The sequence below is a fragment of the Doryrhamphus excisus genome, linkage group LG1 (genome assembly GCF_037039965.1).
Source record: "Doryrhamphus excisus strain RoL-2023G ecotype Guam linkage group LG1, RoL_Dexc_Guam_v1.1, whole genome shotgun sequence".
Taxonomy (NCBI): domain Eukaryota; kingdom Metazoa; phylum Chordata; class Actinopteri; order Syngnathiformes; family Syngnathidae; genus Doryrhamphus; species Doryrhamphus excisus.
In genome coordinates this window covers 26,141,234-26,159,034 of record NC_136357.1, presented here as the reverse complement: position 1 = coordinate 26,159,034, position 17,801 = coordinate 26,141,234, and the positions used below count along the sequence as shown (strand labels likewise).

The window sequence follows — 17,801 nt, the reverse complement described above, 5'->3', positions numbered from 1 at the left end:
GAAATGTGAAATGATAGCATTGAAGCTAGTTATTATTTTATTTCTATTACTTATTATATTATATCTATTATTTTATTATTTTTTTTATTTTTATTATATTTTATATAATTATTTTATATTATTATATTATATATTTTATATAATTTTATATTATTATATTATATATTTTATATTAGTATTTTATTTTCTTATATTTTATTATTATGTATTAGTTATAGTCATATCTCAGGCGATTTGATTCTATTTTCCATGACCTTATTACTTACTTGTTGATTATAATATTTGGATTAACGATATGAATTTAATTCGATGTGTTTTTCCTACCATACACGGTGATACAGTATGTAGAACTTCAACCCCCATCATCCCTTGCGGCACAGTCAACATGGCGCACGTCTGGGGGACAAAAGGCGAGTCTGTCTGACAGTGCATTGAAGCCCAAATGGAAACCAGATGAGACATTTGTTTTTTTTTGGGGGGGTAAAAACTTAACATTATACAACATTATACCGGCGTTCCGACAAAGAAGCCCGCATGTTACAACTAAGGTCCTCTTGACTGGAATAAACAAGGTAAGTCGACGCTTGTGTTTAAAATGCTCCCATTAGCCCGCTACATTTCCCTCACAGCCGCTAGTGGCCGAAACCTCCTTGGAAAACTCTGTGCTTCAACTATGTTTCCCCAACCAGCTAAGATATAATCTCTACAAAAAGATACCAGCGATATCTTATAAATAGTCAAAAGTTCCTCTTTAATTCGGCGTGTTTGTAGCTCACCTAGACGTTGTCATTTAAACACATTGTTAACTTTCTTCGTGTCTCTTTCGCTAAGTAGTGCATGTTTTAAAGCTTGATGATGCGGGATTCCTGGTTTAGCCATTTTTAATTTAATGTCTATTTTGTGTGAACTTGTCAATAATAAGCTACGAAACAAACCTCAGACACGAATGATAGATAAACATTGTGAAAAAGTGGACTTGCGGTAACTAAATCAGCTGCTTTTTCAACGTGGTTTGGTATGAGGTGGACTCTTGAATCAGCTGTCATTCTTCATCAAAGTTGATGAAATGTCTACTAAATGTCTGTGGTTATGCACTTCCGGTGTAGGGTCACAACAAAAAAAGTGGCTATGATTTTAGCATGGAAATTAAAGTTCCATTTAGCGATAAACCGCTTCTGTCACAAAGTGAGTTTAGATAAAAGTTAAAGCAAAAAAAAAAAAAAAAGTCAAAGCCAAATATGATTTGCAAAATTTTAATAAATCCATTTTATTGAACAATAGCCGCTGAAATCAAATAATATATTATCTTTAAATATAGAAAAAGTTAAATCAACAATTATGCGAGGGTTAGAGTAGCCGGGTTAGCACTGTTAGCGCTTCCATCTCACGTTTCCCATGGTGACAAATGCTAAACACGGTTGATACAGTCTTCATCCAGCAACCTTTATACCGTCTTTTTCGCTGTTCACTCACGCAAAGCAGCTTCTCCTCCTCCGGATCTCCGCCGGTTGTTCTGCGTAGCAAAAACGGGTGCTCAAAGCTAACGGCTAATGAAGCGTTATTAAACTAGTAACATGAAACCTCGGCATCAAATCCAGGAATTTAACTTCATCAAGTTGATCTCCTCGTTGTAGTTGACAGAAAGATTGATTGTATGATATAATTCCCCCCTTGAGGGGGGTCCCTAAACCCCCCAAAAGTATGTAATTCCACCCTTTACTGTACAGTGATCCTCTTCATCAGGTCAGCAGTAAGTAAAAACACACGCTAATGTTAGCTTACTCCGGTGCTTTGCATGTGTCGTTTTATGTTGTGGGGGGGGTAATTTTGGGGGCGGGATCATGCCGACTGTTATCAGGTGGAGGAACATAGAAGTTCCAGCATGACTCATCCTCTGCCGCAGAGGGACAAAAGTGTGCTTGCCGCTCGAGCGTCTGAAATGTAAATTTTCCTTGGCTTTCTTCCCGACACGTACTCGCTCTCTCCGTCCCGCTCTCGTCCGTGCAGGAAGTGCAGCGCAGGAAGAGACGAGACGTGTCAGATCCTTTCTGCTTGTGTTCGAGTCCTCTGCTCTCATTTCTCATGCATGCGAATGCATGAGAAATAAATAATAATTGTGTATAATAATTATTATAATTACAATATAATAATTAATTATAATTACTAATTATAATAATAATTAATTATTATTAATACATTTATTATAATTATATTATATATATTATTATATAATAATAATTATTAATAATATCCAATAATTATAATTAACTTAATATTATTAACAATAATAATTATAATATATTTAATAATAATAATATCATAACATAAAATAATTATAATATATTTAATAATAATAATAAAAAATATAAAATTTAAAATAAATATATGCAGTAACTATACAATTAATATTAAAAACTAAATTAAGAAAATATATTAAGTACTGTAAATAACAATAAATTAAATAACTAGAAATTGAAGTATATGAAGAAAATATAAAGTAACTATATCAAAAAATATAATGAGTATTGTAAATAACAAAAACAATAAATTATACAAACATTATACTATAAACTATAAAAATATGAAAGAAAAAAATTTAAGTGAATAACTAAGATAAATACAAAATAAATATAAATAATACAAAATGAAGCAAATAATAAGCAAATAACTAGAAAAACAAATGAGGTAAATAACTTTAAAAAATAAAAAAAAATGACTATAAAATTAAATAAAAAAATAAATGTAAATAATATTAATATTATAATAATATTAATAAATACAAATAAACAAAGGGAATATATTAAGTAAATAACTACAAAAATGGAAAAAAAAATAAAGCGTACAATAAAAAAAGTCAATCTAGAAGATCCACCTCCAGCCTGAGGACCAAATACCAACATCTGCGTCTGTTCCTCCAGGATGTTCCAGCAATGTGAGGAACCGCGTTTCACCATCGAGCAGATCGACCTCCTCCAGCGGCTCAGGAGGACCGGCATCAAGCGTCTCCAGGTGGTCCACGCCCTGGACACCCTGGACCACCTGGAGCACCCCCGTGCTGACTCCTCCTCCAACCGCAAACCGCCGCCTCCGTCCTCCATCGTGACATCCTGCGCCACTCAGACCGACTTCCCCGACGACAGACTGTCGCCGAGCGGAAACGCCTTCGACGGCGGCGCACTGCTTCTCCCGCTCGCCGTGGCGACGGCAGCTCAGAGCAACGGGAAGCTGTCGCCTCTGGGCGTGGCGGCGCCGGGTTACGCATTTGATACGACCGAAGATGATGTGGATGTTGATGAAAAGGTGGAGGACCTGATGAGGTAGGATCCTCTTTTCGTCTTTGAGTGCTTTTAGCGATAGAACCGTACACGCTGGCAAATGTGTGTGTGCTTGCAGGAGGGACAGCGCCCTGATCAAGGACGAGATCAAGTCCTTCCTGGCCAACAGGCGCATCTCTCAAGCCGTGGTGGCCCAGGTGACGGGTAGGTGTCTCCTGCATCCTCCACCCCTGCAGACAAAGCTCTTACTCCCGCCCTCCCTCCTCCTTCCCTCAGGAATTAGCCAGAGCCGCATCTCCCACTGGCTCATCCAGCAAGGATCGGACCTGAGCGAGCAGAAGAAACGAGCCTTCTTCCGCTGGTATCAACTGGAGAAGAACAACCCCGGTAAAGCATATTTATATATGTATGTATATGTATACATGTTCATATATATATGTGTATGTACGTATATATACATACAGGGGCCCCAGGAGCAACCCAAAAATGGCATAAAATGCTAGATTTTTAATTTGGTGATTTTTGACAAAAAACGTAAGGGGTTAGTATGTCGTTTTTTTTCATTTTTTCAACTTGCTGAAAATGCACTTTTCTGGTCAAAAAACCACCAGAAACCTCACACACACTCACCAGGGGGCCCAGAGGCACCCAAAAAGTGCATAAAACGCCAGTATTTCAGGGCGTTGATTTTTGAAAAAAAACGTAAGGGGTTATAGTATGTCGTTTTTTTTCATTTTTTCAACTTAGTAAAAATGCACTTTTCTGGTCAAAAAACCACCAGAAACCTCACACACACTCACCAGGGGGCCCAGAGGCACCCAAAAAGTGCATAAAACGCCAGTATTTCAGGGCGTTGATTTTTGAAAAAAAACGTAAGGGGTTAGTATGTCGTTTTTTTTCATTTTTTCAACTTAGTAAAAATGCACTTTTCTGGTCAAAAAACCACCAGAAACCTCACACACACTCACCAGGGGGCCCAGAGGCACCCAAAAAGCGCATAAAACACCAGTATTTCAGGGCGTTGATTTTTGAAAAAAAACGTAAGGGGTTAGTATGTCGTTTTTTTTCATTTTTTCAACTTAGTAAAAATGCACTTTTCTGGTCAAAAAACCACCAGAAACCTCACACACACTCACCAGGGGGCCCAGAGGCACCCAAAAAGCGCATAAAACGCCAGTATTTCAGGGCGTTGATTTTTGAAAAAAAAACGTGTTTTTTTTTTCATTTTTTCAACTTGCTGAAAATGCACTTTTCTGGTCAAAAAGCCACCAGAAACCTCACACACACTCACCAGGGGGCCCAGAGGCACCCAAAAAGTGCATAAAACGCCAGTATTTCAGGGCGTTGATTTTTGAAAAAAAAACGTAAGGGGTTAGTATGTTGTTTTTTTTCATTTTTTCAACTTAGTAAAAATGCACTTTTCTGGTCAAAAAACCACCAGAAACCTCACACACACTCACCAGGGGGCCCAGAGGCACCCAAAAAGTGCATAAAACGCCAGTATTTCAGGGCGTTGATTTTTAAAAAAAAACGTAAGGGGTTAGTATGTCGTTTTTTTTCATTTTTTCAACTTGCTGAAAATGCACTTTTCTGGTCAAAAAACCACCAGAAACCTCACACACACTCACCAGGGAGCCCAGAGGCACCCAAAAAGCGCATAAAACACCAGTATTTCAGGGCGTTGATTTTTGAAAAAAAACATAAGGGGTTAGTATGTCGTTTTTTTTCATTTTTTTCAACTTGCTGAAAATGCACTTTTCTGGTCAAAAAACCACCAGAAACCTCACACACACTCACCAGGGGGCCCAGAGGCACCCAAAAAGTGCATAAAACGCCAGTATTTCAGGGCGTTGATTTAAAAAAAAAAACGTAAGAGGTTAGTTAGTATGTCGTTTTTTTTCATTTTTTCAACTTAGTAAAAATGCACTTTTCTGGTCAAAAAACCACCAGAAACCTCACACACACTCACCAGGGGGCCCAGAGGCACCCAAAAAGTGCATAAAACGCCAGTATTTCAGGGCGTTGATTTTTGAAAAAAAACGTAAGGGGTTAGTATGTCGTTTTTTTTCATTTTTTCAACTTAGTAAAAATGCACTTTTCTGGTCAAAAAAACATCAGAAACCTCACACACACTCACCAGGGGGCCCAGAGGCACCCAAAAAGTGCATAAAACGCCAGTATTTCAGGGCGTTGATTTTTGAAAAAAAACGTAAGGGGTTAGTATGTCGTTTTTTTTCATTTTTTCAACTTAGTAAAAATGCACTTTTCTGGTCAAAAAACCACCAGAAACCTCACACACACTCACCAGGGGGCCCAGAGGCACCCAAAAAGTGCATAAAACGCCAGTATTTCAGGGCGTTGATTTTTGAAAAAAAACGTAAGGGGTTAGTATGTCGTTTTTTTTCATTTTTTCAACTTAGTAAAAATGCACTTTTCTGGTCAAAAAACCACCAGAAACCTCACACACACTCACCAGGGGGCCCAGAGGCACCCAAAAAGAGCATAAAACGCCAGTATTTCAGGGCGTTGATTTTGAAAAAAAAAACGTAAGGGGTTAGTATGTCGTTTTTTTTCATTTTTTCAACTTAGTAAAAATGCACTTTTCTGGTCCAAAAAACACCAGAAACCTCACACACACTCACCAGGGGGCCCAGAGGCACCCAAAAAGTGCATAAAACGCCAGTATTTCAGGGCGTTGATTTTTGAAAAAAAACGTAAGGGGTTATAGTATGTCGTTTTTTTTCATTTTTTCAACTTAGTAAAAATGCACTTTTCTGGTCAAAAAACCACCAGAAACCTCACACACACTCACCAGGGTGCCCAGAGGCACCCAAAAAGTGCATAAAACGCCAGTATTTCAGGGCGTTGATTTTTGAAAAAAAACGTAAGGGGTTAGTATGTCGTTTTTTTTCATTTTTTCAACTTAGTAAAAATGCACTTTTCTGGTCAAAAAACCACCAGAAACCTCACACACACTCACCAGGGGGCCCAGAGGCACCCAAAAAGCGCATAAAACACCAGTATTTCAGGGCGTTGATTTTTGAAAAAAAACGTAAGGGGTTAGTATGTCGTTTTTTTTCATTTTTTCAACTTAGTAAAAATGCACTTTTCTGGTCAAAAAACCACCAGAAACCTCACACACACTCACCAGGGGGCCCAGAGGCACCCAAAAAGCGCATAAAACGCCAGTATTTCAGGGCGTTGATTTTTGAAAAAAAAACGTGTTTTTTTTTTCATTTTTTCAACTTGCTGAAAATGCACTTTTCTGGTCAAAAAGCCACCAGAAACCTCACACACACTCACCAGGGGGCCCAGAGGCACCCAAAAAGTGCATAAAACGCCAGTATTTCAGGGCGTTGATTTTTGAAAAAAAAACGTAAGGGGTTAGTATGTTGTTTTTTTTCATTTTTTCAACTTAGTAAAAATGCACTTTTCTGGTCAAAAAACCACCAGAAACCTCACACACACTCACCAGGGGGCCCAGAGGCACCCAAAAAGTGCATAAAACGCCAGTATTTCAGGGCGTTGATTTTTAAAAAAAAACGTAAGGGGTTAGTATGTCGTTTTTTTTCATTTTTTCAACTTGCTGAAAATGCACTTTTCTGGTCAAAAAACCACCAGAAACCTCACACACACTCACCAGGGGGCCCAGAGGCACTCACAAAGCGCATAAAACACCAGTATTTCAGGGCGTTGATTTTTGAAAAAAAACATAAGGGGTTAGTATGTCGTTTTTTTTCATTTTTTTCAACTTGCTGAAAATGCACTTTTCTGGTCAAAAAACCACCAGAAACCTCACACACACTCACCAGGGGGCCCAGAGGCACCCAAAAAGTGCATAAAACGCCAGTATTTCAGGGCGTTGATTTAAAAAAAAAAACGTAAGAGGTTAGTTAGTATGTCGTTTTTTTTCATTTTTTCAACTTAGTAAAAATGCACTTTTCTGGTCAAAAAACCACCAGAAACCTCACACACACTCACCAGGGGGCCCAGAGGCACCCAAAAAGTGCATAAAACGCCAGTATTTCAGGGCGTTGATTTTTGAAAAAAAACGTAAGGGGTTAGTATGTCGTTTTTTTTCATTTTTTCAACTTAGTAAAAATGCACTTTTCTGGTCAAAAAACCACCAGAAACCTCACACACACTCACCAGGGGGCCCAGAGGCACCCAAAAAGTGCATAAAACGCCAGTATTTCAGGGCGTTGATTTTTGAAAAAAAACGTAAGGGGTTAGTATGTCGTTTTTTTCATTTTTTCAACTTAGTAAAAATGCACTTTTCTGGTCAAAAAACCACCAGAAACCTCACACACACTCACCAGGGGGCCCAGAGGCACCCAAAAAGCGCATAAAACGCCAGTATTTCAGGGCGTTGATTTTTGAAAAAAAACGTAAGGGGTTAGTATGTCGTTTTTTTTCATTTTTTCAACTTAGTAAAAATGCACTTTTCTGGTCAAAAAACCACCAGAAACCTCGCACACACTCACCAGGGGGCCCAGAGGCACCCACAAAGCGCATAAAACGCCAGTATTTCAGGGCGTTGATTTTTGGAAAAAAACGTAAGGGGTTAGTATGTCGTTTTTTTTCATTTTTTCAACTTGCTGAAAATGCACTTTTCTGGTCAAAAAACCACCAGAAACCTCACACACACTCACCAGGGGGCCCAGAGGCACCCACAAAGCGCATAAAACGCCAGTATTTCAGGGCGTTGATTTTTGAAAAAAACGTAAGGGGTTAGTATGTCGTTTTTTTTCATTTTTTCAACTTAGTAAAAATGCACTTTTCTGGTCAAAAAACCACCAGAAACCTCACACACACTCACCAGGGGGCCCAGAGGCACCCACAAAGCGCATAAAACGCCAGTATTTCAGGGCGTTGATTTTTGAAAAAAAAACGTAAGGGGTTAGTATGTCGTTTTTTTTCATTTTTTCAACTTAGTAAAAATGCACTTTTCTGGTCAAAAAAACACCAGAAACCTCACACACACTCACCAGGGGGCCCAGAGGCACCCAAAAAGTGCATAAAACGCCAGTATTTCAGGGCGTTGATGTTTAAAAAAAAACGTAAGGGGTTAGTATGTCGTTTTTTTTTTTTTTCAACTTAGTAAAAATGCACTTTTCTGGTCAAAAAAACACCAGAAACCTCACACACACTCACCAGGGGGCCCAGAGGCACCCACAAAGCGCATAAAACGCCAGCATTTCAGGGCGTTGATTTTTGAAAAAAAACGTAAGGGGTTAGTATGTCGTTTTTTTTCATTTTTTCAACTTGCTGAAAATGCACTTTTCTGGTCAAAAAACCACCAGAAACCTCACACACACTCACCAGGGGGCCCACAGGCACCCAAAAAGCGCATAAAACGCCAGTATTTCAGGGCGTTGATTTTTGAAAAAAAACGTGTTGTTTTTTTTCATTTTTTCAACTTAGTAAAAATGCACTTTTCTGGTCAAAAAACCACCAGAAACCTCACACACACTCACCAGGGGGCCCAGAGGCACCCAAAAAGTGCATAAAACGCCAGTATTTCAGGGCGTTGATTTTTGACAAAAAACATAAGGGGTTAGTATGTCGTTTTTTTTCATTTTTTCAACTTGCTGAAAATGCACTTTTCTGGTCAAAAAACCACCAGAAACCTCACACACACTCACCAGGGGGCCCAGAGGCACCCACAAAGCGCATAAAACGCCAGTATTTCAGGGCGTTGATTTTTGAAAAAAACGTAAGGGGTTAGTATGTCGTTTTTTTTCATTTTTTCAACTTAGTAAAAATGCACTTTTCTGGTCAAAAAACCACCAGAAACCTCACACACACTCACCAGGGGGCCCAGAGGCACCCAAAAAGCGCATAAAACGCCAGTATTTCAGGGCGTTGATTTTTAAAAAAAAACGTAAGGGGTTAGTATGTCGTTTTTTTTCATTTTTTCAACTTGCTGAAAATGCACTTTTCTGGTCAAAAAACCACCAGAAACCTCACACACACTCACCAGGGGGCCCAGAGGCACCCACAAAGCGCATAAAACGCCAGTATTTCAGGGCGTTGATTTTTGAAAAAAACGTAAGGGGTTAGTATGTCGTTTTTTTTCATTTTTTCAACTTAGTAAAAATGCACTTTTCTGGTCAAAAAACCACCAGAAACCTCACACACACTCACCAGGGGGCCCAGAGGCACCCAAAAAGCGCATAAAACACCAGTATTTCAGGGCGTTGATTTTTGAAAAAAAACGTAAGGGGTTAGTATGTCGTTTTTTTCATTTTTTCAACTTAGTAAAAATGCACTTTTCTGGTCAAAAAACCACCAGAAACCTCACACATACTCACCAGGGGGCCCAGAGGCACCCAAAAAGTGCATAAAACGCCAGTATTTCAGGGCGTTGATTTTTGAAAAAAAACGTAAGGGGTTAGTATGTCGTTTTTTTCATTTTTTCAACTTAGTAAAAATGCACTTTTCTGGTCAAAAAACCACCAGAAACCTCACACACACTCACCAGGGGGCCCAGAGGCACCCACAAAGCGCATAAAACGCCAGTATTCCAGGGCGTTGATTTTTGAAAAAAAACGTAAGGGGTTAGTATGTCGTTTTTTTTCATTTTTTCAACTTAGTAAAAATGCACTTTTCTGGTCAAAAAACCACCAGAAACCTCACACACACTCACCAGGGGGCCCAGAGGCACCCACAAAGCGCATAAAACGCCAGTATTTCAGGGCGTTGATTTTTGAAAAAAAAACGTAAGGGGTTAGTATGTCGTTTTTTTTCATTTTTTCAACTTGCTGAAAATGCACTTTTCTGGTCAAAAAACCACCAGAAACCTCACACACACTCACCAGGGGGCCCAGAGGCACCCACAAAGCGCATAAAACGCCAGTATTTCAGGGCGTTGATTTTTGAAAAAAACGTAAGGGGTTAGTATGTCGTTTTTTTTCATTTTTTCAACTTAGTAAAAATGCACTTTTCTGGTCAAAAAACCACCAGAAACCTCACACACACTCACCAGGGGGCCCAGAGGCACCCAAAAAGCGCATAAAACACCAGTATTTCAGGGCGTTGATTTTTGAAAAAAAACGTAAGGGGTTAGTATGTCGTTTTTTTCATTTTTTCAACTTAGTAAAAATGCACTTTTCTGGTCAAAAAACCACCAGAAACCTCACACATACTCACCAGGGGGCCCAGAGGCACCCAAAAAGTGCATAAAACGCCAGTATTTCAGGGCGTTGATTTTTGAAAAAAAACGTAAGGGGTTAGTATGTCGTTTTTTTCATTTTTTCAACTTAGTAAAAATGCACTTTTCTGGTCAAAAAACCACCAGAAACCTCACACACACTCACCAGGGGGCCCAGAGGCACCCACAAAGCGCATAAAACGCCAGTATTCCAGGGCGTTGATTTTTGAAAAAAAACGTAAGGGGTTAGTATGTCGTTTTTTTTCATTTTTTCAACTTAGTAAAAATGCACTTTTCTGGTCAAAAAACCACCAGAAACCTCACACACACTCACCAGGGGGCCCAGAGGCACCCACAAAGCGCATAAAACGCCAGTATTTCAGGGCGTTGATTTTTGAAAAAAAAACGTAAGGGGTTAGTATGTCGTTTTTTTTCATTTTTTCAACTTAGTAAAAATGCACTTTTCTGGTCAAAAAACCACCAGAAACCTCACACACACTCACCAGGGGGCCCAGAGGCACCCAAAAAGTGCATAAAACGGCAGTATTTCGGGGCGTTGATTTTTGAAAAAAAACGTAAGGGGTTAGTGTGTCGTTTTTTTTCATTTTTTCAACTTAGTAAAAATGCACTTTTCTGGTCAAAAAACCACCAGAAACCTCACACACACTCACCAGGGGGCCCAGAGGCACCCAAAAAGTGCATAAAACGCCAGTATTTCAGGGCGTTGATTTTTGAAAAAAAACGTAAGGGGTTAGTATGTCGTTTTTTTTCATTTTTTCAACTTAGTAAAAATGCACTTTTCTGGTCAAAAATCCACCAGAAACCTCACACACACTCACCAGGGGGCCCAGAGGCACCCAAAACGTGCATAAAACGGCAGTATTTCAGGGCGTTGATTTTTGAAAAAAAACGTAAGGGGTTAGTATGTCGTTTTTTTTCATTTTTTCAACTTAGTAAAAATGCACTTTTCTGGTCAAAAAACCACCAGAAACCTCACACACACTCACCAGGGGGCCCAGAGGCACCCAAAAAGTGCATAAAACGCCAGTATTTCAGGGCGTTGATTTTTGAAAAAAAACGTAAGGGGTTAGTATGTGGTTTTTTTTCATTTTTTCAACTTAGTAAAAATGCACTTTTCTGGTCAAAAAACCACCAGAAACCTCACACACACTCACCAGGGGGCCCAGAGGCACCCACAAAGCGCATAAAACGCCAGTATTTCAGGGCGTTGATTTTTGAAAAAAAACGTAAGGGGTTAGTATGTCGTTTTTTTTCATTTTTTCAACTTGCTGAAAATGCACTTTTCTGGTCAAAAAACCACCAGAAACCTCACACACACTCACCAGGGGGCCCAGAGGCACCCAAAAAGTGCATAAAACGCCAGTATTTCAGGGCGTTGATTTTCGAAAAAAAACGTAAGGGGTTAGTATGTCGTTTTTTTTCATTTTTTTCAACTTAGTAAAAATGCACTTTTCTGGTCAAAAAACCACCAGAAACCTCACACACACTCACCAGGGGCCCAGAGGCACCCAAAAAGCGCATAAAACGCCAGTATTTCAGGGCGTTGATTTTTGGAAAAAAAAACGTAAGGGGTTAGTATGTCGTTTTTTTTTCATTTTTTCAACTTAGTAAAAATGCACTTTTCTGGTCAAAAAACCACCAGAAACCTCACACACACTCACCAGGGGGCCCAGAGGCACCCAAAAAGTGCATAAAACGCCAGTATTTCAGGGCGTTGATTTTTGGAAAAAAAACGTAAGGGGTTAGTATGTCGTTTTTTTTCATTTTTTCAACTTAGTAAAAATGCACTTTTCTGGTCAAAAAACCACCAGAAACCTCACACACACTCACCAGGGGGCCCAGAGGCACCCAAAAAGTGCATAAAACGCCAGTATTTCAGGGCGTTGATTTTTGAAAAAAAACGTAAGGGGTTAGTATGTCGTTTTTTTTCATTTTTTCAACTTAGTAAAAATGCACTTTTCTGGTCAAAAAACCACCAGAAACCTCACACACACTCACCAGGGGGCCCAGAGGCACCCACAAAGCGCATAAAACGCCAGTATTTCAGGGCGTTGATTTTTGGGAAAAAAACGTAAGGGGTTAGTATGTCGTTTTTTTTCATTTTTTCAACTTAGTAAAAATGCACTTTTCTGGTCAAAAAACCACCAGAAACCTCACACACACTCACCAGGGGGCCCAGAGGCACCCAAAAAGTGCATAAAACGCCAGTATTTCAGGGCGTTGATTTTTGAAAAAAAACGTAAGGGGTTAGTATGTCGTTTTTTTTCATTTTTTCAACTTGCTGAAAATGCACTTTTCTGGTCAAAAAACCACCAGAAACCTCACACACACTCACCAGGGGGCCCAGAGGCACCCAAAAAGTGCATAAAACGCCAGTATTTCAGGGCGTTGATTTTCGAAAAAAAACGTAAGGGGTTAGTATGTCGTTTTTTTTCATTTTTTTCAACTTAGTAAAAATGCACTTTTCTGGTCAAAAAACCACCAGAAACCTCACACACACTCACCAGGGGCCCAGAGGCACCCAAAAAGCGCATAAAACGCCAGTATTTCAGGGCGTTGATTTTTGGAAAAAAAAACGTAAGGGGTTAGTATGTCGTTTTTTTTTCATTTTTTCAACTTAGTAAAAATGCACTTTTCTGGTCAAAAAACCACCAGAAACCTCACACACACTCACCAGGGGGCCCAGAGGCACCCAAAAAGTGCATAAAACGCCAGTATTTCAGGGCGTTGATTTTTGGAAAAAAAACGTAAGGGGTTAGTATGTCGTTTTTTTTCATTTTTTCAACTTAGTAAAAATGCACTTTTCTGGTCAAAAAACCACCAGAAACCTCACACACACTCACCAGGGGGCCCAGAGGCACCCAAAAAGTGCATAAAACGCCAGTATTTCAGGGCGTTGATTTTCGAAAAAAAACGTAAGGGGTTAGTATGTCGTTTTTTTTTCATTTTTTCAACTTAGTAAAAATGCACTTTTCTGGTCAAAAAACCACCAGAAACCTCACACACACTCACCAGGGGGCCCAGAGGCACCCAAAAAGCGCATAAAATGCCAGTATTTCAGGGCGTTGATTTTTGAAAAAAAAAACGTAAGGGGTTAGTATGTCGTTTTTTTTCATTTTTTCAACTTGCTGAAAATGCACTTTTCTGGTCAAAAAACCACCAGAAACCTCACACACACACCGGGGGGCGCAGAAGCACCCAAAAAGAGCATAAAACGCCAGTGTTTGAGGGCGTTGATTTTTGAAAAAAAACGTAAGGGGTTAGTATGTCGTTTTTTTCATTTTTTTCAACTTGCTTTTAATGCACTTTTCTGATCAAAAATAAAAAGGAAACCTCACACACACTCAACAGGGGCACCATGTGCACCCAAAAATGGCATAAAATGCCAGGTTTTCAATTTGGTGATTTTTGAGGGGTTATATATACACGTATGTATATATATGTTTCTTTAATATTTTAACCTAATGTTGCTAAACGTACTTCGTTTTATATTAGTCTTTTTTCATTTCATATTTTGACTCTATTCTTTACTGCTGATTTTCCAGTTTTTGTTGCTTTTATTCAATCATTCATTCAAGCGTTTGTGTTTGAGCCCCCTTCACGTCCTTAACGGTTGATTACCTTTCACCAGGTGCTACGCTGGCCCTGCGAGCTGCCCCGTTGGCCCTGGAGGACATGATGGACTGGCACCAAGCCCCGCCCACATTCGCCCCCACCCCCGGGGCCTTCCGCCTGCGAAGGGGGAATCGATTCACCTGGAAGAAAGAATGTCTGGCTGTCATGGAGAGGTAAAGACTCACAGAGAAGACTGTAACATTGTAATATTGTAATGTGTGTGTGCGTGTGTGTGTGTCAGTTACTTCAGCGATAATCAATATCCAGACGAAGCCAAGAGGGAGGAGATTTCCTCCGCCTGCAATGCGGTCATCCAAAAAGCAGGTGTGTGAAGGCGGAAGCCAACCCCAGGTGGTCCTTGGCCTCCGGGCGCAGCAACACGTCTTGTACTTGTTGTACGTTCAGGAAAGAAGCTGCTGGACTTCGAGAAGGTGACGTCCCTGAAGGTCTACAACTGGTTCGCCAACCGCCGCAAAGACCTGAAGAGGCGAGCCAACATCGGTAAAGTCCCGCCGCAGATGCATTTCTCCTAGAACGTCCAGAAGCTGTGAGGAATGTTTGTGTGTCTTGAAGAAGCAACCATCTTGGAGAGCCACGGCATCGACGTCCAAAGCCCGGGCGGGCAGTCCAACAGCGACGAGGTGGACGGCAACGACTTCGCTGAGCAGGTCTGAACGTTCCGGAACCGCAGATCTTTCCATCTATGAGGGAATCTTTGAGCTTTAGCGTTAGCGTTAGCCTTCACGCTGTCATGCATTGTTTCAGAGTTGTGACGTGTCTTTGTTTGACAAGCGAGTTGCCGCCCGCCCCTTTGCCTTCACTCGAGCCGACCTATCGTCGCCCACCCAGGTAGGCCCCCCCCACACCATCACACGACTTCGCAGGAAGTCACCCTCCAATCCTCTCTCCCGACGACAGGTTCCAACGCTGCTCCCCAGCTGGTTGGCTGCCCTGGCCGCCCGAGGAGGCGTGGCCGGTCATCAGAGAGGCGGCGCCGTAATCGGCCGCTCACTTCTTTCTGGGGCAGGTGCGTCCTGGTCGCCCCCTTCTCCGTCCCTCCAGGATGAAGCCGCTGTTCGCAGCGCGCTGGTCGAGCCCCGAGACGCGGCCTGTTTGGAGACGGGGGCTGTCAATCAGGTGGAGAGGGCGGGGCCGAGCGAGGTTCATGACGTCAAGACCGAGGTGACAGAGGATGACTGAAGGGAGGGTGGGGGGGGGTCGCAGTGCTCTTACGTATAACCCCGCCCTCCTCTGACGTTCCCTCGTGACTGAAGAACCGCCACAAGCGTCTTCACTGTGATCACAACTCAGCAGCCTCAAACTTCTTCTGACCATCCATACGTACAGTATGGTATACTTATACTTATATCATGTGACCTGATATGGCTCCGCCCCCAAATAAGATCTGTAATGGAAGTAAAGAAATGCTCTTTTTTGCTTTTTTCATGTAAACTAATTACAGCAAAAATGCAGGAAAATGACAAAACATAATATTTTTGCTTATTTACACATTCCCAACAAGCAAAAATTCTATTCCAAAATATATATAATATATATAATATATGTAAATGTCAGAGATGAGCAGAGGTAGCCTTTCTTTGCTTCCATAACAAAGGCATCATTGATATTCAAATATTTATCATTAGCGTAGCCTAGTACTGTATATACTACATACCTTTATATACAATAACATAAGCTTCCAGCGACTGAAGCATTCACCAAAGTATTACCTTTAAAATTGACTTTTTATTCATTTTTACTGTGTTTTTATGTCGTCAAACCTACTCCAAAATGCCTTTTTTTCATCTTCTTCGTATGTTTTAAACACAAAGTGTCATTTCTTATAAAAAGGTGCTTTGGCAGCCGGTTACACTAGCAGGAATGCTAAGCTAACTTAATAACGACGGCTCAAATAAATCCCAACACTGGCCGTAGAAAGGTGCATTATTATGGTTTGTCCACCAGAGGGCAGCAAGAGTTAAGTACCTCATTGACTGTAATGAATTTCTGTTCAAGTGCCTTATTTGAGTTGACTTTGTTACGGTGACGAGCCGCCATTATCACTGCATGGAATACCGCTATTACCGCTATTACCTCACAGGACTTGCTTCCAGCTGGAGGTCAGACACGCCCACTAGCTCGGGTTCTGGCTGTAGCCACGCCCCCACACACACGCTCTCAGAGCCCTCTTCCGTCTCTTTTTAAACGACCCAAATCTGAGCCTGGCATCCTTGTAAAAAGGGAAATGCATTCCGACGAAAAGTTTCACGCTGAAAGGAACAAAGGGAAAAAGTCATGACAATAGAAGGGAAATGGTGGCAATGTCCACCCCCCCACCCAGAAAAAAGTTGGAATCTTCCGACAATAAAGTCACATTTTTCACTTCAGTCTTTTAAATGGATCGTGTTTACAGTCTTTTTTTTTTTTTGCTCATAAATTTCTGAATTGAAAACATGATTGACCATAACAAATTTTTTACAATTATTTAATTAACAAATTAAAATTATTATATACATATGCTTTACTATTATATATAAATATACTAAAAATTACCAACAATTAAATTGTACTTGCATGTAGAAAAAAGTGACAAAATGATCTTCTAAAAAATGTTACAACCAGAAAGTCTTTTTTTTTTCCCCCCCGAAAAAATGTTGCCACATTCCAGGAATGAAGTCCCATTTCCAAATGTTTGACTTCATTTTCAGGAATTTTCATTATTAGTTGTTACAGGAGGAAAAAAAAAACTAACGAAGCAATTGATTAAATATATATATTTTTTAATTGCAACTTATTTTTCTGTGCTGTTAAACTTACGGTACTTTGTCATTTTTGGGAGCAGAAAAAAATGTAAATCATGAGGAAAATGTCCAAATACTTTTGTTTTTATTTCGATAAAATGACATTCAAATAGTAATATTAAGAGTTCATTAATATTAGTTCGTAATATTGTCCATTTTTTCCGGGTGCTATGAATTAGTTTGCTTATTTTCCGATTTAAACGTCCGTCGTAGCTTTAATGGCAGCTGAGCTGTCGTCTTCAATCTGCCGAGCAGAATCCTCCATCGTGCCAAAATCGCCGTTACGAGATTATTTACCGAGTAGCTTTAAATCGTACGAGCGTTCGGTCTGATTTTTAAAAGACATAAGAATGGTGAAATGTAACTAGTGTCCCTGAACGCAACATGAAAGCAAACCATTTGTGCTTCCTTCAGCATGGAAAAAAAATAAAGTCCAAATGTTTCAATCATGTCTAAAAACATTTTGTCCATCTTTTTTTAGAAAAAAGGTGTTGAGATAGTTTAGTAAAAAATATCTTTGAGTATTTTAACATCAGTGCCTTGTTTGGATGCTTGATGGACTACTGCTGTTACTTTTAAGTTTTTATGCTATTTTTCTTGAGATTTTATTTCCAAAGGAAATTAAAAAGGTAATTACACTTGATCATGGGACTTTTGCTGCTTTTTTTTTTATTATTCAACATTTGAATTTCCATAGCTGATCCCAATTCATCTGATTGAAACCACATACATAAATAATACATTCTAGGTATTTCTAAAAGGGGACCTATAATGCTAATTTTTTCAACTAGCAGTGCTAACGCAGACCCACGTTTACTAATTGCAGACACAATTGTGTTCATTACACGTTTTTTGCGGGACTACTTTTGTTTAAAAATACTTTGATAGACACAGCGGTTGTGGTTGCTTACACAAAATAAACAGGGTATTGATTGT

General features: G+C 39.9%; 1 protein-coding gene across 3 annotated transcripts; it reads left to right on the top strand.

Moving 5' to 3' along the window:
• The first annotated feature begins 327 nt into the window (after positions 1-327).
• Positions 328-17,500, top strand: LOC131132841 (homeobox-containing protein 1-like). Of its 3 annotated transcripts, none has more exons than XM_058078859.2 (10): positions 328-572; positions 2,919-3,317; positions 3,394-3,479; positions 3,552-3,662; positions 14,081-14,237; positions 14,306-14,388; positions 14,470-14,565; positions 14,641-14,732; positions 14,830-14,913; positions 14,983-17,500. In XM_058078859.2, exons 2-10 carry the CDS (start codon positions 2,920-2,922, stop codon positions 15,262-15,264), a joined length of 1,389 nt encoding a protein of 462 aa, XP_057934842.2. In that variant the 5' UTR covers positions 328-572; position 2,919; the 3' UTR covers positions 15,265-17,500. The 3 variants fall into 3 exon arrangements, 2 of the variants coding, with proteins under 2 accessions (XP_057934842.2, XP_057934841.2); XM_058078858.2 differs by having other exon boundaries at positions 14,638-14,732; XR_013627966.1 differs by having other exon boundaries at positions 14,641-14,913; positions 14,983-15,056.
• The last annotated feature ends 301 nt before the right edge of the window (positions 17,501-17,801 follow it).

Excerpts from the sequence above, each read along its gene's own strand:
- LOC131132841 (XM_058078858.2), top strand. The coding sequence starts at position 2,920 with ATGTTCCAGCAATGTGAGGAACCGCGTTTCACCATCGAGCAGATCGAC. Across the intron at positions 3,318-3,393 it reads AAGGTGGAGGACCTGATGAG|GAGGGACAGCGCCCTGATCA; the intron begins GTAGGATCCTCT and ends GTGTGCTTGCAG. Across the intron at positions 14,389-14,469 it reads TGCGGTCATCCAAAAAGCAG|GAAAGAAGCTGCTGGACTTC; the intron begins GTGTGTGAAGGC and ends TTGTACGTTCAG.